Genomic DNA, 25,520 nt, shown 5'->3' on the forward strand with positions numbered 1-25,520 from the left:
CAACTCTTTACAGAGTTTGCGCGATTTATAAGATGTTAGTTATGCGGTCATAGTAAGAGGTACTAAACAAGTGTATAAACAATAGTGAAACAATTACAGCGCAATAGATTGTATAATAATATATTGTCAACAATTTAGATAAGAACGTTTATAAATAATTTCAAAATTCATGATTTTTGAAATTGAATTTGCGGCTATTTTAGCGCGCTTAGATTCTGCGCAGTGTGAATTAAAGAAGGCGCTAAATTTAACATTAATTAAAAAGAGTTTTAAATGTATGTTGCACATGTAAGTAAAAAATTCATAATTATGTACTTTATTAATTGTTAATACTTGAGAAGAAAGAAATAAGTATAAAATTAACTAAATACTTAAATAATTAGTTTGATATTTTATATTTTAAGGAAAAGAGAAGGATTTTAAGAGGGAAATGAACCTCTGATTTATAAAATCTCTTTTTTATTGATGCTTCGACAACATGGGCTGAGACACACACATTTGCTCATATGAATTTATACCACTGCGTGTTCCAACATATACATACACAATTCGTTAAATTATTGCATCGCGCTGCACTAGATGTAATAAGTAAATTAACTTAGAATCGTGTGTTTCATATTGTTTGATAATTATTTAAGAAATTGTATAGAAGACTTTTACGATCCGATAATTTAAGTTAACAAGTTAAGCGATAATTTGCAAATTTTTGATAAAACTATCGCATTTTTATTTATATCTCATCTTAATAAAAAAATATTATTTTTACACCAAAGAAAAAGAAATGTTTTCATAATAAAGGCAATAATTTAGATTTTTATGATAAAATCTATTTTAGAGGAAATTTGTCTGTTTTTCTAGTAGACAAATTTAAACAATATGAATCATTATAAGTTAACCATAAAAGATATGTTTTGGCGATAATTTGTACGATTCAATAATAAGACAAAGCAACAATTTTTTCTTGAGAAAATACAACGATGGAAAAAGGTCGTAATAAATCTAAGTATACAAGTGTTACGATAGCACGATTCTAATGAAGTGTTCCTCTGTGCATAACTGCGTGATACCTTCAGATTCGATAAGCTCCTTCGCACCATTTATCATCATTGAACTTGATCTACACGAATAGTAATTTTATCCAAAGTGAGAGAGCGAGAGAATTGTTTCGTTTTTTTTCTAATTTTCGATATCAAACGTCTCGTTCGTGATGTGTGCTCGTTTTTTCTTCTTTTTCTTTTTTGTCTTTCTTTTATTTCGTTTTGTCTCTTTTTTTTTGCAGCATCGAAATATGAAAAATTCATTTTCGATCATTCTATATGCATACATACATGCATACACACACTTACATATATGTATATACATATATATTTGAGGAGATCCACATGGGTCGCAAGAATAGGTTGACAGGATAGACTCTTCTAATAGACTTTGCAGACGGACATAATAGAAATATTTAATATATAGCATCATATATTAATATAATATTTAGTAATAATATAATATCTATTATATATTAATATGTATGATATTTTTTTGTTTGTTTTTAATAATAGCGTCCTTTCTCTTCTCGCTTTGTCTGAGGTGTGATATCCAGCGATTTTTTAATTTTCCTCACATTCAAATTCAGTACACGATGTAAGTACGATTTCGCTTCAGCCTTATTCGGATACTAATCCTCATTGAATTTATCAGGCATTTTGTACGACCTGTTGATTTATACAACCATTGTCTGGTCGTTTCAAAACGTATGCGTATTCTACCATAGAAACAAATATACACGATTTTTCCGAAATGCTCCTAATCGAAGATAAAAATGAACAATTTTCATGTCCGATCTTAAATAAACAGTACCTAAAGTTTACGTAACAAATTCTTATGATCAGTTTATGCATTTCTTCGATAAATTAAACGTGGGGTAGATGTTGTATGAAGGAAAAGCAGTGAATATCATAAGAAAGCATGTTTACTTACTTCTTCTTTGATTCTTCAGAAGGATCAACGAGAATCGAAGAATTCATAGGATCGAAAGACAATGATTCATAATTTCGGTAAAGTCATTTAAGAAATTTACTAACGTTGAATATATAAATATTTCGGAGAAAACACCATAAACTTTTCTGTTTCTAGTCATCAGATTGTTTCACAAAAATCGGAACAATTTAATTTAAGATTAAACAAATCCTATTTTAAAGGTAAGTGGTAAATGCGATATATTCACTGAAAGTTCACAGTTTCGTTCGTTAGAGGCGAGTTTGGGATATCAAACGTCATGAAACAATCTGATGTATCCACCCAACGTACAATAAATAGAATCGTTTAATGTGTCACAATTTATTTAATCGATATAAGTAAAATGTTCCGAGAGATTTATTTGACGAACTAAGCGATTCCCTTAATCGCCTAATTATACTAACAAAAATCAATGTCTGACGCGCACGATGCTCGCGAATGAGGAGATCTAAAATGATGATGGTGATCGTCGATAAATAAAAGATATGCACGGCTACATGTTAATAGCGAAAAATTGCCCAGGAACCTTGTTTCAAGCGCGAATACAGGAGAAAACTGAAACGAACGATATACAAATGAAACGCGGGGAACAAGTGTAATTTTTCTACGCGCGATGGAAAAGAAGCTTATTCAGTGTCGCGAGATTTTTGTACAAAAATGCTTCGCTGTTCCAGCGAAACGATCTCCACGAACAAAGTTTATACAAGCATATTATGAAGCTTAGAGAATCGTTCAGAGATTGATACACACACATACACACATTGACGTTGTTAAAAATTGTGCTGAGAAATGATAGGATGGAAAGGAATAAAGGAGGAGCGAAGGAAGGAAGGAAGGAAAGAAGGAAGAAGGAAGAAAGGAAGGAAGGAAGGAAGGAAGGAAGGAAGCAAGAAAGGGCGTAGAAAGGAAATGAAGTAAAAATATTTCTCCGAGAGATCGGAGTTTTAAAATATTTTCATCTCGTGCGTGACTTCACATCGCTAGACTTCACTCGCGAATAATCGTTTATTATTATAGTATTATACTTGCCTACGTAACTACCATTCATCTTTGATATTCTTTTTTCCCTATTCCACTTCTTCATTTATATAATTTCAAGAAAATAACATTCGTACAAAATTGACTACAGCCGATTGCTTTTACATGATGTGTACGAGTTCGATCGTTCGAAGTTTTCAAATCATTCCCGTGCAAAACGGAGAAATTAAAGTGTATATATCCATCTATTCCCCTAACCGTTGTTCATTATTATTCTTTTTCCGTATCCGCGTTCTCGTTAAGATATGACATGTATACGTATTGACCTGACCGATAAATTCCGACCGGCTCCTTTCTTTTAACCCATTCGACATTTTTACTCATTTATCGACATTTTCAAAGTATAGCTAGAAATCATCTTATCGATATACGTACAGGTAGATCTCTAAGTGAAACGTTATTACGTGTTCACGAAGATAAAGTTTAGTTTTGCGAACTGTTACACAATCTGTCAAATCGATTTGCACGAATTCGCGTAAAACAAAGTTGCAATAAAGTTTTACTGCCTTTTTGAAACTACTATGTAGTATAACGGAACATTGAATCGGTTGATAGGAATGCTTTAGAAACCAGGCTTTAGAACTTTGTTTCATATAATCTGTAAAGTTACGTAACTATCGATGAAACAACTCTTTTTCCTGAGGTTTAGTGCCGGAAAGTGCTCGTCTCTTTCGATACGCATTTATTCTAATTTCTATTCCATTCGTGAAGTTATTCTTTTTTGAATTGTTTATGGTTCTACCCATATCGTAGTCCTCGGAATACTTTCGGCTTATTTCTTTTATCATTTTAACTCTATTGTTTCCTTTCAATTTTCCATGTCGAAGGGGTTAACATGTATATCAGATCCGTTCGTTCAGGGTCGCTTGGAAAAGTCTTATCGAATTAAGAAAATATGCGGGGACATCTTCGTAATTAAGTCGCTACTTTTTTTATACAGATATTTAACCGTTAGAACGTGCAGCTCGGTGCTTCTTAAGCGGAAACGTCGAGGAGCGTACACTGCCAGCTACGGAAGTACCTTACGAAGCATTAGTGGTTCTTGTAAAACATGAGCGCGCAGATCCTCTGCACGCACGATGCCGATCCTCTTCATCTCGCGTGCATGTCGAGCGGACGCAAAAGCAACGAGAACTTTGAAAAATTGCCGGTTATACATAGGGAAAATATTTGTACGTTCCAAAATTGCGATTCCGCCGTCATATTTATTTTTCAAAGAAATATTTCGAATGGATTAATATTCCATCCATCAATAGAATTTCAGATTTAAAATATTCATCTTAAATATGTAAGATCTTATTAATTTCGAGTAAATTAACGAAGCTTGAACAATGGAAGTATTATATTTTCGTTTTTAAGAGGAAAAATAATTTCTCCATGTACAACGTTTGATCTTCCCCAGAAATTCAATTTGCTTTTGCATCGTCGTTAAAGGTGTTAATTGCTTTTGGTCCTTCTTGTACCTTTCGTAATTGATTTAACGTTCTGTTCTGCATCTAATCCTCCCTATCGAGTGTTCGAGGCGTGCTCGCTCGAACGAGAAACAAAATGATCGCTACATATCGGTTGTCGCGTGTCGTGCGGTTACCAAAGAAAAGATATCGTGAGAAATCTTAGACGATGATCTAAGAGGTGTGGCGTGAACTGGTTGGACGTATTTAAGGTGCCTCGTTACTTCGATTCGAGCGTGTTCGATTACTTGATTGATTGAAACTGACAATGCCTCGCAATTAAAAGATTTCGCGTGGCATCCGGTCGGAGAGCTTAATAAAAATTGACGCGAAGGGGTTATGCTTCTTGTTTTTCTCTTTCTCATCTTTTTCTACGTACTTTAATCTTATTAGGCCATAAAGCCGTCTTCGTGACGCGCTCTATCAAGTTCTTAATCCGGCCGGAGACAATCGTAGTTATGACTAGACGCACATTCCTTACGTAACAACTTCCGTCCAAACGCGCGATAGGAACGACGATTCGCAGGAACTCAGATCGGGGAAATTCGACAATGTTCTTTAACATCGTTCGACTCGCGTTTTGGATCCGTGTAGTTCGCACGTGCAACACAACGCATTCAAACGCAACACCATACTAAAGGTAGGACAAGTTAGAGTTTTTTATTTATTTTTTCCTTAACATCGAATATGGGAGGTCTCGATATCTTCTCGAGATCGAGTAGCCCACGAGACACGAAGATGTGTGCAGACAGGAAGTTGTCATCGAACGGAAATATATCTTGAGGCGACTGACAGATTTCCAAATATCTTTCATTAATATTTACAGTAAGCTGTCTACTTTTTCGACGGTCTCACACGACGTAGTCTTTCTCTTTCTTTCTCTACTTTATTTTCTTCCTCTTTTTATGTGTATTTTATTTTTTGCTAACCTTTCCTTTTTTTTCTTTTTCTTTTTCTTTTCTGTTACCTTATTATTCTCTTCGGGAGAATTTCGTCGTTGATGAGTCTGTACAAAAATGATGAACCGTGTGATCGGTGTGTATAAATCGTTTTCCACGTCGAAACGTGGTTCAGCGTTCAAGGCGTCTCAAGGCGGCCGCGATTCACCTCAAACGCTGTTGCAACGACGTCGATCTCTGGCTTGGCCAGCGTTATTCATCGCATTTTCATATTCTAAGCGCTGGTCCACGCGGACCTAACCATCTAACGTCGGACGGCATGGATATCTTTCAGGGGATACACGAGTGTGTATTGGTGGCTTGTCCTGGTGACGACAGCGCCACGGAGAAGTCTGAGTCGAGGACCAAGTCGCTGATGCAACCAACAATACCCTTCGTGTATTTTCCTCCCGTTGTCCTCACGATATCCGGTGCACCACCTATCAAACATTCGCAGTTTTTATATTTTTATCATATTGTATTTTCAGTAACATTAGCGCATAAAAAGTCAAATAACTTTATTACCAATGCCAAATTAACTGGAAGAAGTAGTCCACAAAAAATTATATTATTTTATTTCGTTACATTTATGTTATATACTAATTAATTTTAAATTAATCGAAATAAATGGTTTATTTTATGTAATAAATTTCTCGAACAGAAAGAAAGACATAATTTTGTCATCCTCTCTTCGAATTCCTTTTTCTTTCGTAATTAACTAAAATAAGTTTTACAATTAATAAAAAGTAAATAAAGCGCCAATAAAATAGTGCAATAATTGGATGTTAAAGGTTTGTGAAAGTCAAGTTTTATGATATACATGAGCTATGAATTTTTCAAGTTTTGACACGAAGTTTCCATGCTCCGTTGTTAATGCGATGAAAGATGGTAAACACGGTACATTCGACGAATTAAGATGCGCTCCCATAAATTTTCTGAGAGTGGAGCAATGTATCAAGCTGTTTCTTTACGAGTTCAACAGCTTAGCGGAAGTTACCGAGAATACATAACGCGCTCCCGAGGATGACCTACTTGGTAATTTCTGTAATAACTCAAAGACAGCTAAACTCGAATGTATAAGTCGTTTCTACTGGAACTTTCGAGTAGTTAATCTTCGATACTTATGATTTTCACACGGAAATATGATTCGAACCACAAAGTGCTTCTCCTCTAACTTTCCTCTACAATATTCCACTGTTTTGCAACCGCTAAGCGTTTCACAACACGAGAAACCTCTTAACCTTTTAAATGAGATCGTTACATACTTTGAATCGAGACAACTGCAATAAAAGTGGATTTAGTTTTTAAGAATTAAAAACATAGAAGAATCTCATATTTTTTATACATATATTTAAAAAGGAATAAAAGCCTGAAAAGAATCTTCGTCACTCTAATTGTTTACAAAAATACGATATATCTTTTGCAAAATTTATCGTTTACTCAAATTTTCAAAACGTAGGAATTTCAAATTCAAAAAAGTTATCGGTTCTAAATTAATCGAAAGAATTGTTTCATTGTTCAAATCTGTTAAGTTATCTTATCGAACCAATACGTTTAAAACACATGCAACATCCAAAATATACATATAATATTCTTTGTAATATTTGATGGATAAAATAAATCTCTGTCTAAACTGTATCCCTTTAGTCAACATATTCATGAGAATATAATTTTAAACTTCTGTAGTAGGGGCACTAAGTCACAATTTATTTCCATCGAAATACTTGACTTACCGACGTAAAGACCCGTGTCAGTATTCAGCTGTCTGAGCTGTCCAGGCGATGACGCGGATACTCCGGTTCCGCTATCGACGACCAGCGACGCCCACTGTTCGTTTCTGAAGAAACATCAGTCAATTTCAGAACATTGAAACTCGATTAGGAAGTTTTCGTCGTATTAAAAACTCCGTTGATACATGGTTAACGACCAGGGAAAAGGAACTTTCTAACAGCGTTACCTGACTGCCCGGACCCGGTGCCATAGATCATCGTCCAGTCTCGTTAAGTTGTATCGTAGAACAGCCTCACCGGAGCCAAGATTATAGGCTAAAGACAGATAACCATGATCCAAGCCGAGAGCAAGAAAATCGTCGTTCTCGTCCCTTTGTTCTTGCGGATCTGCTTGGCGCCCGCTCCATAGCAACAACCCACTACTGCTACTCGCTCTGAATCTCATATTAATGTCCACCCTGTAGCTTATTATCCTGCGACAAACGGATTTCTTCGATTAAGAAGGATAGAGGAGTATTTTTTTCTCTAAACGGTAAAAGGGATCGTCTATCATGAGATTGCATGGCATCTGCTTTGAGGATTGAGCAAGAGAGATTAAAATGGAGGTCGCATTGAGTTAGGAAGCTTCTTAACACGTTGAACGCGACCGGTGGTTATTGGTGACCTACGTTACTAAATATCTTAGAACAATTTAAAATGAGATCAATTTGGACTAAAAAGCTTTCAATGCTTTAGATGATATAGATAACATCATGAAAAAGAGTACGCGAATGCAATGGCTTTATTTTAATATTATATACGTGATTTATTAAAATATTACGTAATATTTTACGAGAATGAAACATTATGGCTTAGTATTATATGTATATTTTGATCTATCGTGGCGCAGTACAGATATAAATGACAGCGAGAAAGATCGTAAGAGAAATGGTTAAGGTTTAGTTTCCATTGTCGCGACCTGTTAAATGCAAGAACGTATAAGATTAATAACATTAATATCGACTAATAGTAACTTTTAAATTTCGTAATTTTTCCATACCTTTTCATCGTGTCAGCGTCATTGTAATGAAGATAGCTCTCGCTACCGGAGAAACTAGGCACGGATCTCTCGTATCGCGTGCCACTGTTTGGTTTCACCAGAGAGCTGTCCAGAATCGTGTTGTCGTCCGGTGCAGGACACGGATGCGGCATGCCAGGTCGACAACGACACGTGAATCGGTCCCGGAGCGGACGACACTCCGCATCTCCGCAGGGCCTTGCCTCGCACGCGTGTCCACAATTCCCGACGTTTACTCCGCCCAGTGCCTCGGCGAGAATTCCAATCTGTGCAACGTAATCGCTTTGTTAATAACGATTAACACACCCGCGGCACCTTGATGCGATAAATGATCGTCTGAACATGAATAAACCGTTGTCAGGCCACTTTGTTTGCGGAATTATTGACTTATACTACTCGAGGGAAAGACGAGACTGTCTTAGATCGATCTGTTAAGTTCCGTAATATAATATTGCATGTTTACAGATTTATTTGTGGCTGATTGAAATTTAATGTTAATTTTTCGTTCGTTTTCTAGATGGAGAGAGGAAGACGAATGAAAATTGCAAATTCACATTGATTGTAATTCTAGAAGTATTTTGTCTTATTTTGTATAATCGGTATATCTTTAAAAAATTAGGGAGATTTAAAAGTTTGCTAAAAAATTGCTCAAAAGTGTATTGATATATTTAAACCAAATATTTAATTCTTTACATTATACGCCAGTGTATTTTGTCTCATTTTATTCTATCCGTTTGAATAAAAAATGTTTCGATTTAAAGATTACCATTGACAAATAACCGGCAGGTATTAGCTAAAATATTTTTTACAAACGAGTTAAATCAGTCTAGATTGGGTAATGAAATTACAACGATCAAGTATCTATTTAGGACTGCTCTTAGTTTTTCAGGATAAGCTAATTTTATCTTAGAATGTTTTTATTATTCAATGCAAAAATTACTTTGAAAAGTACAAATATTTTATAGCGTCCTGCTTATTAACTTTTCAGTTTCAAGGAATTAACAAATTCTCTCTATAAATAAGAATCGCGTTGGTTGTATAGACAGACCTATACTACTTGTTCGATTGCCTCTCCATTTATTCTACTTTGCCGACAATTTCTGGCTTGCACTATGAGAATTTCTAGTTTGTGCTACTTATCTGATCAGTTAGACCATGCCACTTCGTCGCTGAATCAGCATTGACCTGGATCTCTGGCCGGTCTGGCCAAATTCCAGTTTCTCTACTTGTCCGATATAACTGACCGTACTACTTGTTCAACAATAAGCAGCATTGACGGTATTCAATTATATTTCTTAGTTATGCCGATTGTATAACCACTTAAGCATACTTCAACCGAATAATAATGTACTCTCGTGGTTCCATTTAACAGACCGCTAATTATCGATAATTATCCGCACAGAAACGACGCTCGTGATTTGATTTCAATTAGACAAAGTTCTGAAGGAAGTAGTTGCAGTTTCGTGTTTGATTCAAATCAAACACGAAACGTTGTGGCAGCTGTATCCTTGAATTTATAAGTAGACGATAATTCTTTCGTGATAAAGGCAAACGCGAGTAGACGAATGTAATAAATGAGCAGGCTGTACCAGGTTGGATTTAGTTCTCCTAAAGTCGCCGAGGGAAAGAACGAAAACATACAATGCGTGCATTCATACAGTTTAACGCCGTACTAATATCTATGACTGGTCGTTGTGCAGGATAATTCTCTATGAATGAAATCGTTAGAGACTTTAATAAATATCCGCATCCTCGTTAACTATATTTTCTTTCATATTCTCGTTTGCTTTCTTTTCTATTTCTTGTATATTTTTTTTATCCAAAATTGTCATTTTTAGAATTAATGTTCTATTATATTCCGCGTATCATAAAATTCTTTCCTTCTTTCTTTTCCCCTTCCTTTTTATTTCTACTATATTTTATATTTTGTAGTATTTTACATGTACAAGGTGTTGTACGAGCTGTTGTAAAAACTTTGTGAAATGGATTTTATGGGTAAAGGTAAAACGAGAATGTCATTAAAAAGGTGTGTCATTAAAAATAGAGACATGAAATGTGAAGGGAAGCGATAGTGAATTTATTACCAGATAGGAAAGAAGAATGAATGAACGATGTTTGCGTACCATATAACATCAACTACACCTCGATCTACATCAGAGACCGGGCCGCGTTTCGGAACCGATGGGCTGATGATAGAAATAAAGATGCGGCCGCACTCGGCGACAGTGTATGTCGGCGAGGCGAAGTGCTCAATGAACCCTCAATATCCCCCCCCCCCTCTCAATATGAACCCACAACGATCCTTTCGCCGAATATTCGAGAACGGCTAACAAACGCGTGGATAGCGGGGATATTGAGGGATGACAAAGAAAGAAACAAATCAGTTTTTAAAGGTGGAATTATAAGAGCTTCAGTCTTAAAAAGTTGCTCCTAGAGTTCGGAAGTCAAGTATAAACCAAGTGTGAAGAAATAAATTCTGTCTTTGTATTTCTTTATTTTCGTTTTTTATCTTTTATTTTACATCTTCGATTTTTCCTTCCTTTTTTTTTTTTATTATTTTACGTGACAAGCGCATGGTTGCCGCCTGGCCGCGAGTTCCAGAAACGTCGATTTCGGTCCGTTCTTTATTTTTACAAAGAAGTCGGCCTACGTGATCATCGGCGCGAGCGGTGGCGTGATGCGAGCGCGGTGGGGGTCGTCTCCCCGAGAGGACAAGGAATTTATATAAGGGCAGTTAGTCTCATTTGAAAATTCATACTGCATACATGGAGAGCTCTCAGTCTAACGAATATCGAGAAATATCAAAAGTCGAGTCGAATTTCTGTAACGTATTAACTGCATTCATCGCTAAATAATTTGTGACGCTTTTATTATTATTTAATTTATTGTTAAAAATACAAGCTATATTAACCTGTTAACACAGTGTTAAATTCATTGAACCACCCTTGTTATCTTAATCGAAACAAGGGGAACGACTATTTCGCGGCGTCGATTATACGAATCGTAGCGAGAATTTACACCTCTCGCTGACGCGTTTTCCTCGCGACCGCGTCTCTCCGCGAACGGTCGTAACACCAAGATTGAAAATTTACAGCTTTTTCCAAAGGTGATTCCTTTGAAATTTATTCTTCACAGCGCTTCGGTCTACCGTAGAAGCATAAAACATAGCCAAAGTTGAAAACTTGCAATTTTTTTTTCAAATTTGATTTTTCGAAAATGTGGCTTCTAGGAAGAGAAACGGTTTGCAGATTCGTGTCTAACTCACGAAAGTGCAAAAATCGCCTATCGAAGGTTCGAAAATTGGACACGCGTCGAACAATGAATATCTCGCTAATCACATTTATAGAGTTCGAGTTAAATCTAAACAGTTCGCTAAATTTTCCGTGAAAGTGCAATTTTCCAAATCACAGTTAATCTCTTCTTTTTGTAGATATGTCTTTCGTAGATATTTCTGAGAACGCGTACGAGCAAAGTTTCTTACCTCGCGACGATTCAGGATGACCGTTTGAATGCATCCCACGAAGCTGGCGGTCGTTTTCATCTTCGGTGAGTACATGTCAGTGGATGGCGCGCCGCCCAAGTAAAGATTTAGTGGCAACGACAGTTGCGTGAAAGCTCCTGGCGCCAGGATTTCCTGCGGAGGGTCGTCCTCGACTTCGAGCGAGGCCAAACGTCCGGTTCTTGACACTCGCACCTCCACCCATTCACCCAGACGAACTGGATTCTCGCTCCTGCAATCGCGAGTCGTTAAATCTCTATTTTCTACGATTTATGATCTTACGAGTAAGATTATTATTTAGTTTAGAATTGTTTATCGCTTACTGATGCTGATATCTTAAGAACGGGACATGATAATTGAGGTTCTTGTCAAATAATTGACAATTTGAATAAGAATTGGAGTATCATCGATATCTTCGAAAAATTTTATTAACTTTGGGTAATTTCTTCAACGTCTTTGAAAATTCCCGTTAAATTTTTTCTAATAAAAGATTCTCTCTACTCGTGATTAAGAAATTCTCAATAGAGCAAGAGGGAGGATTTTCAGTTTTGTTACTGGGGATCGAAAGAAAAATCCGACGTTTCCCACGTCACTGTAATAAAACGTCGACGTAGACTATGGGAGAATCTCTGACGAGGGAAAAACTAGTCAGTATGGAGAGTTCCGCAGCTGTAATTCCGCTCAAACACCGTGAATGCGAATGAAGTTTGCTCACGGATAATATTTCGCTGCTCGAAGTGAGTATACTGAAAATCAGTCAGAGTGGAAAAATCTCACGTATTGAACGGTCCCACTGAGCCAAATGCTGGGTAACTTTCTTCTCGAGGAGAAAGAGTCAAATGTTGCGTGGCCACTTAATAGCCAAAAGAATCGTGTACTCGTAGATATCGAGAATTGCAGAGGGCGTGGTCGATGAGTAATATGAAAGATCGACATTAGAGTGGAATTAGATTCTTGGGTAAAACTATACTTGTTATTATATATTATTTTATATTATTATTATACTAATAATTATATTCTTCATACACACGATTAATGTTATTATATCATTAATTACATGGTACATTAGTTATATAAGTTTATTATTAAATATTTATAACATTTGTAATATTTGTAATATTTTTGTAATTATAATATGAAATACATTTCTTATTTAATTTGAGTGCGATTGGGGTGTAATGTGAAACGTTTGTACTGTATAGGATTTTTGAATAAAATCATTAAGATTTATCCATTATTGATACATTATATAATATTTTAGTCATATAAGTTTTCCAATGAATGTTATATGTTTTAATTAATTCACATGTACATTGTAAATAATACAGAGAACTTCAAAAGCAACAGCAGAAACACAATTTTTGAATAAATTGTAGTAGGATGATTTCCATTGTTATTGTATTATCGTTATTTCAAAAGACATCTTTAATACTGTAATATGTATTGAATATTCGTATTTGTTAATTAATTCGGACATAGCCGGCTAGTAATGCGAAAAGCTCATCATTATATACAAATCTCGAATAAAGGTAAATTTGAGAATGGTGCTACAACGATTTGGTTTATTATTGTATTATTGGCATTTTGAATGATTCTTTTAATTCGTGATATTCTTATTAAATATATGTATTCGTTAATTAATTCGGACATAACCGACGAATACTACGAAAAGCCTATCATTAAACGTGATTTCGGATAGATCCAAATTTGACAATAATATTACAATGATTCCCATTACCACTGCATGTCACTGGTGCATATTACACGATATTCTGATTGTACAGACTTCTATGAATTAACTTTACTTGTTAAATCAATTCAGGCGTGGCCAACGAATAAAGCGAAGGTCTCGCCATAATGTACAAAGTTCTTGGATCAAGCTAATTTCGAGAATAATATTACAATGCTTTGCATATTATTGCATTACTGCCGCTTTATACGATGCATTTAATAATATTTATATTTGCTATCGAATATTTACTCTTGATAATTAATTCGATCTACCTAAACAAGTTTGTGTATATCATTAAAAGAGAAAAATTTCGCGATATATTTATAAACATCGTCGATCGCCTGCATCTCGTATAAATATTAATAAACGATATGTCTGAACTACTTTGTACAGCAGCCTTTGAGGGTGCCCGAACACTTGTAGAAACCTTTCATGAATATATCACGTGTGTCATACGCAACAGTTTGGAATTTCATTAGCTATAACGAGACCTGACGGTTACGATTATATTGATAAAGTGTGAAACATCTGAAAACGTACATGGAGGCTGCAAGATATTTAGCGTGAGATCCATCCCTCAGAGATCACAAAAGTTTTTTAATAGTCCAATACATTGTATTCAGCATATAATCCATTACTCATTACATTAAGCATATAATAATATAATGGTCCCATCGGAAATATTAACGTTTATTAATACAATCGATATTAGAAATACTATAAGTATACTAATTATAAGATGCGGTATACCAAATAATATTTTACTTTCTTCTCTTTCTTTTATTTTTCTTGACTTTCGTCAATCAATGTACATCCACGAAGGAGAAATTCACGCGTCTATGGGAATTTTCTTTCAACTCTTACGCTATTACGAAATCTTTCGTCGCCATATGCGGGTTATCGTCATATCGGTTAATATCGAGAGCGTGGATGGATTTCGATTACAGCACTCGCAAGGGTGGAAATAATGGCGGCTCGGTGGTTGGTTGACTAGCTAACACGACGAATACGAATGAAGTTTACCTACGGATATTATTTCGTCCAGACGAACTGCCGCCAGAAGATCGACACGAAATAAAAAGGCTATTTATCGAAGAGTTTCATAAAGCAGGCAAACACGGTTTCGTTTGCCTCCGTATGTAAAATAGAACCATGTTTGATTTTCGCGAAATCAATATAAAAACATGCTCGAGCCATGGCGAGTTTAAATGAATCGGGATTAATTAACGGGAAATATTTTTGCGTCGTGCGGAATCGTGTTTCCCATCGATTTGCCACCGCCATTGCGACAAGGAACATAATCAACGTCCTGTCGTTATAAATTGTAACTTAATTGTCGAAATGCCTGTGCCAATACGGTCTACTGTGTTTGTTAACGTATTATATTATCGATTCGAAGACTCATTCGGTTGGCTATTATGCGGGAAGTGACTTTTATTAGGGTAATTCAGTTGTTGAGGAGTAATTTTTAGCTTTCCCCCGTTCGTCGTTTATTGTATACGAAAATTAAAATTTTTATTTCTTTCATTTATTGTGTCAGTCCAATAATCACCAATATCGGAGTTTCTTTTCGTATGAAGTATGAGATCATTTATATCAACCTTGATTTAAGGAAATTTACTTGATACACGTGTAGAAATCTTGGAAAATATTTTAGAAAAACAACTGCAAGCTACCACTACGCGTATATCAGGAAAAAAGATAGTATCATGAAAATACAAGGTTTTTCTACATTTAAATTCTCTAGAACCCGTTTCGATATTTAAAAAAAAATATATATATATCTTTTGAAAAAAATGAAAGAATTTCTTATCCGTTTCTGTATCGAAGAAATTATTGAAAAATGAAAAGGAATATAAAAATGGTTACCCAGGTTGGATTAAAAATTACATCTACCTACCCATAGAAATTCATATCATCGTCTCGTATGGATTGTAGATTTCGAATTCTCTTAAATTTCTTACCATTTGTTATCGAACAAATTCCGTACGCTCAAAGACTCTTCATACGTATATGCACATTATCTATTGACGCGACGAAGAAACAGCAGCAAGTTGAATCAAAGAGCGGAATATTCTAAACAATTTCCCATTCAATCCCCTGATCTCGCGCGGGGATTTTCCATGAGGTAAGGGTTAATCCTCGTAACGAAAGCAGCAAAAATGGTAAGCCAACTCGGACCTGATTAGAATATCTGATCCGCGAGAGGATGCGCTCGCGCGCACTGATTTTCCATCATGAATATTCAGAGGTTTAATTCGCGATGAGGCCGATCGACATCGATACATTGTTAGTCGGCGATAGGACGGATTAAACGATCGGTTCGGTTCTTTCGACACTGACGTCGAGCTTAGTTAATCGATCGCATCGCGCATAAACTCGTTATACAGCGTTACAAGCGACGTAATCGAAGCGTCTCGTTTCTATTCGAAACAATGCGCGAATATGGAGAAAACTATCGCGAAAAAGACGCGAGATTCTTTCCCTCTTTTACGCTTTGCAGATAAAATTGTTCTTTTGCTTTTAACCCCGCTATTTTAATCGCTTTCAGCGATTCTCGACCAAATTATATCTGCTCAACGTTGGAAAATATCTTCGCATATTAGTTCGAACAAAATAGGAAAAAGGTCTCATTGTTATGCATGACTTTTCTTTTTAACTGTACGTAAAATATTTTCTGAGGACATTACGAATCCTTTTTATGCCCTAAGATGAGAGCAAGATCGAAATATATAAAAATTCAAGGATCGTTCCAGGGTTAATCGCGAATCTTCGATCCACTTTGATTAGTTGATCTCACGGAAGATTTGAAGAAGGATAAGCGGAACCTGGGAATCGAACGTCGGAGATTTTAATTGCGTTACGGTGTTTGGATTGAAATGCTTGGAAAACTAGATAGAAGATTTGTTTCAGTAAGAAATAGTGAGAACGATAATGAGATCTGTGAAAAATGGTTTCAAGAGAATTTATCTGTATTTTATGTTACTGGAGATAGGAGAAATAGAGAAAGGAACGTCGAATAGCGTAATATCTGCTTTTTTAAATAATGGAACTGTCTTTTTCGTAAGAATCCATATTGCTCTTGAATAATATTACAGTATCTTTGTTCGATTTTTGTAATTAATCATTCTCTCGATACTCGTTAACTATACCTTTAAACACCTTTAAACACAACGAAAGAAGAAAAGTGCCATTGAATGTATGTTAACGATAGAAACGAAGATAATATAAGGATGCGAATATGTAAACATATATATTTATTAAACAATATTTCAATATTTTTTTTCCATTTCTTTAATCATTTTGTTTGATATCTACTAAGAAACTTTTATTACTGCAAATAAAGAAAAATATTATCGAACGTACGTTACCAGTTGAAAAGGTAGATCGTGCCTACAAAAACCTGAGTGTCTTTCATAGAAACGTACATATATTCTTCTTAAATAACGCTACGTGTACCTCGTTAAATTTTCTTAAATTAATTAATCTTCTCGATATCTTTGATAATACCTTTCAACTAATTTTAACATTTGCAGGGAAAAAAAATATCGAACATATGTAAATGGCAGGAAAAAAGAAGATAAGACAAAGGTCTGAATTTACTAGCTCGAAAGCCTATCAAGCTGCCTATGCAAGCCTACGTCAACCACAAATCAAGTCACTGCCTTCAACAAATTAAAACACGTTTCCCCATCCAATCAAGCGGGAACGAGGCATCCATAACTGGCCGACCCACTTCCCTTTTTTTTCACCTCGTACGCTAGTTCCCGATAAAATTACGATATCCGTTCATCCGTTGATCGTTTGTTCGATGGAGAGTCAGCATGCAAACGACTCAATTAGACACGGTTCGAATTGAAAGGAGTTACGGAGGAAATTGAAAGGAACAGGATGGTCCGAGGTAGTTTTACGCGCGTACATTTATGCTCGTCCACGTGCGCAAGTCCTTGCTAATAGATTTTCTCGTAGTAACAACAAGCTCGGCAATAATCTGTTAATCCATTAATCCGTTTAAATAACAATTTCCTTACTTGGAGATTCTGTATGTTTTTACATCTAGTTTCATTTTTGTTACAAATGAATCGACTCAAGTAAATCCGATTTGTCTTTACTATTAGTTCTTTTTCGTAATTGTAAAATCGTAAAATTGTAAAATCATAGTTTGTGATCTATAATCCGTAATTTGACAATTTATTAATATCATCGGTGGGTAATGTCAATTTGATGATAATAATTCAATAATAAATTTGTAAATTCAATAATATTATCGGTTCACAATGTCAACTTGTCAATTATAATAACTAACATTATTATTGACTAATGTAAATTTGTTAATTAGCTAAACTAATATTGTTAGTTAGTAAATTATTATGCAAGTTGGTCCAGATAATAGAATCACGAACCAGACAGTGTATCAGGATTATGAAATCCTAAATCGGCGCGAACAAGAAATTTTGATAAAAACTTACGAGGACCGTATCAAATAATAGGAGTTCACGTTCACGTAAATAGATTTAATCGACACAGGAGTTCAATTAATTTACTAAAATTTCATATTGACTAAATTTTCGTACATTTCCACCTTATACTGCTGCATCTAAAATGTCATTTGATCAAAGGAACTCCACGTAAACGAAGTTCTATTATAACGTACACTTGTGTCGGATGACGATTTCATCGTTCGTGAATGGAAGAATCGACTCACCTCAAACTGGCTGGTCCTGTTCCCAGGTCAAAGGTAAACTGAACATGCCCCGACGACAAGTACAGCGCGATGAAGTCGCCAGTGGCGTCGCTGTGGTGGCCATTGTAAAGTATAACTCCGTCTGCGGCAGTCGGTTTCAACGTGACAGCCAATTCCAGCCAGGATAGAGACGTGTCGGCCAATCCCGGGTAACGCAGATAAGAGGAGCCGTTGAACGACGGTACCTGCGCTCAGACAATTCATTCGAAACGGTTATTCCACGGACTCTCGGCCCTCTTTTACTCGGACATCCTTCCCCAGGAATCTGATCCTTTCTTGTAACAGACAGAATCGTTGATCTTGTCGTAAATGAACGAGAAAGGGGTATGAATGGTCAAGAACATGACCTCGTGACGCTTTCGTTCTACGTTTATTAGATTTAAACCGCGTTTCAGTGTTCTAATTTGTTAATGTGCAACGAGTAATATTACGTAGGCATGAAGATAATGGATAGCGAGAACGTTGAGGAAACCGGCGAGATAAAAAACATGGCAGATGTAGCGGCTCGTGAAAGTATTTGAGCAGTTGTAGAAACCTTTTACGGATATATTATGTGTGTTACATGAAATATTTAAAAATTGTATTAGAACCGCAATCAGAAGTTATCATAATTATGTCGATAATGTTTGAGACAAGTCTGAAAATGTATATAGAAGCTGCAATATATTTGATACAAATATGTATATATTTCAGAAATCATCAAAGTATTTAAAGGCTTAATTGATTGTTTGTTACATTAATAAGCCTCGATATTCGGCGAAACCATCTTTTAACGCTTATTATATATTTGTGATAGCTATTCACGCCATATATATTAATTTTTACTAAATACATGTTTGCGATAAATATTCCGTGAACTCTCTAAACTTCCTCGCACCATTACCATCTCCGCAAGAAGCCCCAAAAGACCTATCAAACACCTTCCTGAAAAAGTCACTTCCGTATTGAAGTGACTTTCAGGAACATCGCTCAGCCACGCGAGATATTAAGCGCTATCGCTTTCTCACGCAGGACCGACAGGGAAGAGAAAAGCGACGTGTAAATCGCGGCGATGTTTCATCGGCGAAGGCGAAAAATCGAGGGTGCTAGGTCACCGGTTTTCTAACGTCTTCTACCGTGTTTCGAAGTCTTCTGACAACGACGTTATTTCCCGGCGGTCCGGGCCCCGTTATTTCTCCCGTTATCTTCACCCGCGTCAATTTTCGAAATGACGTAGTTACCGAACAGAAAGATGCTCCGACCGTGTACAGCCAGTAAATTAAACGCAGTTGCCCGCCCGTTATATCTCCGCGTAAATCCCATCGGCGCTGCTGCTCGCGTTTTGTTACACGAACTCGAAGAAATGTACAGTGTACAGTGGTCTCGATGAACGCTGCTATAACGAGACCAGGGAACACGAGAGCGGCGATGTAACGTACTTCATGAAATTTACGTTCTTCGGGGAAGGAGGAGCTGGCGAAAAGAAAAATTCACCCTGTATATAAAGTGGCTGGAAAAAAATTTGCTCATACACTTATTTTTTAATGAGGCGTCTTATCGGATTTTACAGTTTTTCATTATCATTTACAATTCATTTTTATTAGTATTATCAGTTTCGCTTAATATGAAAGCGCTACTATTACGAAATGGAAGTTAATACGAGATTCGATATACTTGGACCTAGTTAGTATGTAAATGATAATAACTATATATATGTAATATAATTATATATATGATATAACTATAATAAATACAATAATGTGCAAGTAGGTATTTTTTGTAGCTACTGTATTATTGGCATCGAGAGTGGTATCGAGATGATGAATTCTTTCTCGAGCTCAATTTTGTTTGTTTTGTTGATCGTGGGGTAAACGAGCTTCTTAGAAAGCTGATTAAATCCACTTTTTGTCAATAGCTTAATTTCATTACGTAAGTAATACGATCACACTGTTCAATTGTCAAGAAATGAATAATTTATCTTCATAAATTTATTCGTTGCAAGAAGATATTGTGGAGAATAGTGAATTCTAAGATAAATTTAAAAAATAATATTTGCAACATCATCACTTTTTTCTGCTTTTTAACTTATAATGTTGATCAATGTAGCTTTTGAACAATTCGAATGACCCTTTATTTCCGGTTTCCCCCTGCTGAAATTTTTAACTGCTTTGAAAAATGATATATCTACATCATCTGGTTTTTTCTGCGTTTCTACGATTCAAGTAACAACATTGTCAGAGCCAGAAGCTTCCATATCTTTCTTAACTGAAGAAGCTACGCTTGTTAAAAATGAGCATAAAAGTGACAATAAGTGTAAGCGGAATTTTTATGATTTATGATGGTTACTACGAGTGAAACAGTGGAAAACTGCGGAATAAAATAAGTGGAATAAAAAATCGAGGCTTTTAAGAGAACACTTCCGAAATAAGATGCCAGATAAAGCGAAGCAGAATGAAAAGCGTATTCTCTTATATTCTCGAGAGAAGTTAAAATTGAACAACGAAGAAGAAAAGAGATGAAAAAACAAACAACGAATGATTTTACAGATTTAAATCAGCACCAACTTAATCTTTTAAAAATGGTATAACCCGAGTCAAATAAACCAAGCGTCTGCTCTCATAATCAATTCATTTCCATCGCTTTTCTTCCTGTTTTCACGTTTCTTCTACAACTTTCAATTTTACAGATCACTTTTGCTTCCATTAGAAATTAACCGTTTCCTATCCACTTAACTATCTTAAATTTCGAATGAACCAGAGTTGAAGTGAAATGAGTAGTCATGCATCACTAGACTGTGCATGTTTGTGCAGTAAGCGTGACTGAAAATTATAAATCGAGCAGTTAATCATCGATTAAATTGATTCAAGCGCTTGAATTAAATAATATCGCAAATTTCTTGTTCAGTTTAAACGAGTTCTGTTTAAACATCGAGATAGACAAGATAAATTCTATATTTCCCACTACGCACTTATACCATCTTACATACATTGGAACAATCATAAAAATAAACTGCCGTCACGGAAAATAAAAAACAAGTAGCTGAAAATATTTCTCGGAGATAATTGAAGAGCGTTTAATCCCTATGGAATACGTTTTCGAGCACAAGCAATGAGAAACTCGTCCAGCCAGTGGAATCATGTAAAATACGAGGAACGATTATGTAAAACGAAAGAACGTTTAAAGAGACCGTGGAAATTGCGTTGATATCGCCGATGATGTTAAATCGTGTGCAAAGTATCACGCTTAATTACATCCTGCGCGGAATGCCGTGCATCGAAGCATTGAAACAAGCGACTGGTCGATTTTCGAGCGGATTAAAACGCGACTGAACTCGAGATATTTTGTATCGAATTAACCAGTGACGTGTTTTTTGTGGACCTTTTTCGTGTTTCGTGAGATCGAAATTTTCCATAGCAAATTTTTCTTCTCCTTTCTATTGTCTCTTTTTCATTTTCTTCCTATTCTACACGGTTATCGTTTTGATGGTGTAAAGTTGGAACGAGTGTCGAGTATAATTAGCGATGGGACCTGAAACATTTCAACCCTCTTCGAATTTGTGTCGTGTATGTGGCGATAAATTCACTTCGAAGTTAATCTTATTATTAAATATTTTGTTTAATATTTTATGCGCAGACTACAGATTTGTATGCGTAGACTACGGATTTTTATGCGTTTTTGCGAAATTGAAAGATACAAAGTTGACGTATAAAAATATATAAAATGTCGAAGACAGAGTATTTATTACAATATTTGGCAGATGAAACAAATTTCTATTTAAATTCCATTTCTTTAGATACGTTCATAACAATATGAAAATGCATAAAAGCCCACAATCAATTTATGTCAATCGTATCGTTTGGACACAGTTGAATCAAAATGCTTGGAAAATATCGAATACTCATCATCGTAGACGCTAGATATTTACGCAAATTCTATGAATACGATTTTCTATGAATACGATTACAAAATAGGAATTTCAATAAAAATATTGTTTCCCTATTGAATATTAAAAAAGAGTATCGTTCTTTGGATATTTTGAATATATTATTGTATATCACGCGCATTCTGTGCATTTTCACATCTTCAAATTTTCCATAAACACAGAAAAATCCCCAGTCTACTCGTTAAGTTTTTAAAACCTATCTAAATTTTCAAGACTTTCAAAATTGTCTTGATAGATATTTGACAGTTTTTACTTTTAAATCATGCGTTCTGAGCGATTCGAATTTTTTGTCAGATACATATACACAGTCATCACCAAGTATTATATATTTGTTCTCTCGTTCGCAGATGCCACTTCGTCTATACGCACAAAACATATAAAGGATTATACGCAAGCCACATATATATATATATATATATATATATATATATATACCATGTATTGATTATAACAGTGGCGGAAACATTAAAGCGAGCCTCGTGAACGCGTGGAGCTGCATCTGATAAAATTACTATCGGCTTGTCAGTCGATATTACTTCCGGGGTACTCGAGCAGTTTCACTGCCACTACGTATGCACGGGGAAAATTGATCCTCCTTCTCCGATGTTTTGTCGCGTCTGCTTTATGGAATATCTTTTTGTCTTCTGTTTTTGATCTTCTTTTCTATTGTTCGTATGCGATCTGGTTGATGCAATCTGTATATAATAACGTTGCACCAATTGCCGAATGATCTCGTGAGAGTAATGAATTGAGGCGAGAAGGTGAGTATCGAGTGATTAATTCGCTTTTTGTTCGAGATATTGCGTTTTTACAAGACGTCGAAGCGCGTGAAGCGTGGATTATGGACGTTTATGTAAATTTATATTTTTATGAATACGGATTAGGAAGATGGCATTAAAGCAAATTATAACGGAGGCAGTCTATATTTGTACAAGAAGAAATTCAATTCTTAAACTTTAATTTCGATTCTAATTTGTAAAAGGGTAGATTATCGAGTATAAGTCATGTATAATATAAAGCTTCAGTGCTTTGCTCCAAGTAGAGTAATAAGGTAATAAACAATGTCCACAAACGTTTACGAAAAAGATCATGAGAAAAGCAAATAGTTAATATCAAATGCAAACTATCAAACCGAATGATTAAAAATACAGAGTATTCCTGCCAGAGAACGAGTTTCTTTAATAAATATTTCCAATACGAAACCTAAAAAAAGAACATAATTCCTGCTCTCACAATTTCATCTTATTTCCCCTCTATAAATCTACCGCCACAACTACCAATACCATTTAGATTCCCCGCTTCCACTCTCCGTGTATACCTTAAGCTCGTTTTAATTCGTTAAAACAAAAAAGAAGAAGATATTTCCACAAAATCGCATCGATCGCGACAAGTTATAGGGGAACGAGTTAAATCCGAAGCTCGGTTGGTAAATAAGCAGGATGAATCAGAATCAGCAAACACTCGAAATTCAAACTCACTCTCTCGATCGTTTTCTCTTTAACTCCGCGCAGGTTCAATGGAATTTTTTCGCGAAAATGTTATCAGCGGCGACTTCAAAAGCACGCGCAATTCGCGACCACAGGTTCGCGTCACGATAAAGGATTAAACGTAAAGTTTACGGAGAAATGGAAGCTTGGTCAAGATTTAATTAATCGTCCGAGTGTTTCGGGCGTATTTCAAATCATGGCAGCCATAATAGTTAATCGTTCGTGACTTCGACATTCGAAATCGATTCGCGAAAACAAGTTTCCATTGAAATTTACGACATTGTAATTTCAGCCAATGGTACTATTACACCTTCCGCGTTCGATAACTTCCGACACCGTATTAGACGCTCTTGAAGGTTGGAAGTTAATACGATTAAATAATTTCTGAATTCCGCTTTGGATCTGAATTCATTGATTTTGGAAATTTTGAAATTAAAGGAAGCTAAATTTATTATTACTGTCTCGGAAGAAAATTGTGTGAAATAAAAATAAGTAAGATTTTTAGAACCAGAGAAAGAATTGAAGATAAAGATAAACTCTGGTAGAAACGTCTTCTGTAGATTCTCAGAAATTGAAATTTCAACCTCGAAAACTATCTTCAGAACTGTCTTGGAAATTACCTTTGAGAATTATTTTTTTCCTTCGCAGTAAGTATTTTATATATCGTCTCTTGTTTTTATTATTTTTTTTTTCGAGGAAAAATTCACTTGCTATTTTTTTATTGAGCTCTTTATTTATGAAGCGAAATTTATGTCATGATACACTTGTATATTTTCGCGGATTTTCACTCAAAATTTACTGGTATGCTCTAAAATAATAGCTAGAAATAACACTGAGGTATCATAACAAAAAGGCCATAAATATTTTATTAAAAAAATATAACAAAAATGTGAAACGTGAAGAATAAAAAGCTTACGATATATATATGTACATGTACAGATATGTATTTGAAGCGAGCAATGAAAATGTGTCCTGATGTATCTCTAAGAATACACTTTAACATTTTTCTAAGAATATACCTTCGACGAGTTTGAGTTTTGTTATCGGTTTCCTAGACGTTCTGACATTAAAAATGATAGTCCACAGTAATCGAATGTGTACGAACGTTTTAGATTGAGAATCTTCGTGTCATTGTACGTGACTATTGATCTAACTCCTTTTTATAAGTATAATTTTAATGTGTTTATTTGTTGTAAACCAATTTTGAGTTTGATCTCAATACTGATTACTTTGAAGTTTGCTAAAGTCGCATATCTTTGTGCAGCAATTTCAACAATACTTAATATAACATAAAATTAATGGATGTTTTTCAAATACTTGACATTTTTTCATAACTTACATTTTTACCAATGATCATTCCTATATATATACCGATTGGCTTGATTAGTATAATAGAACGATTTATAATAGTAGCCGTCCTCTAATTATTTTTTACTTAGATAGCTAGAGAACTTTTCCATCGAATACATTTTTACTTATGTAATTCAAAATCAGCAAATCAATATACGTATACGAAGACCGCAGTTGAAAGACGTGACAAGTATATTATTATCGATTTTCTGATTTCAATATTGTTTTACAATTAAACGAATAAAGAAGAATATTAATATAATATAACTGATAATGGAAACAACCTGCTAAATTAAAAAATGCCAAGTTTTTAAAAATACTTGAGAAATGAATCATGTTTCCTAGAAGTTACAGTTATAATTACTAAGACAAACGATATTTTAATATCTTAGGATAGGATGAAAGAGACAAATGTGTAATTTCAAAATCAAATGAAATTGATACAATTGTGACAATTGCGATAACGTGATATCGATCGACGATATACCGAGTTTCGAAATTGATTGCCTTTAGAAAATAAGAAATATGACATATCATGTTCTTTTCCTATAGTTCTCGTACA

General features: G+C 35.2%; 1 protein-coding gene across 2 annotated transcripts in view; it reads right to left on the minus strand.

Moving 5' to 3' along the window:
• Positions 1 to 442: 442 nt before the first annotated feature.
• LOC139992527 (pikachurin) overlaps positions 443 to 25,520 on the minus strand; it is a 254,987-nt gene continuing 229,909 nt past the window's right edge. For both annotated transcript variants that reach the window (XM_072013437.1, XM_072013436.1), the window contains exons 10-15: positions 18,161 to 18,384; positions 11,706 to 11,955; positions 8,207 to 8,490; positions 7,395 to 7,640; positions 7,171 to 7,274; positions 443 to 5,877 (exon numbers count right to left, since the gene is read on the minus strand). In XM_072013437.1, coding sequence (XP_071869538.1) covers positions 5,729 to 5,877; positions 7,171 to 7,274; positions 7,395 to 7,640; positions 8,207 to 8,490; positions 11,706 to 11,955; positions 18,161 to 18,384 — 1,257 coding nt within the window. In that variant the 3' untranslated portion in view covers positions 443 to 5,728. The remainder of the gene's footprint in view (positions 5,878 to 7,170; positions 7,275 to 7,394; positions 7,641 to 8,206; positions 8,491 to 11,705; positions 11,956 to 18,160; positions 18,385 to 25,520) is intronic.

Source organism: Bombus fervidus, chromosome 11, assembly GCF_041682495.2.
Source record: "Bombus fervidus isolate BK054 chromosome 11, iyBomFerv1, whole genome shotgun sequence".
Taxonomy (NCBI): domain Eukaryota; kingdom Metazoa; phylum Arthropoda; class Insecta; order Hymenoptera; family Apidae; genus Bombus; species Bombus fervidus.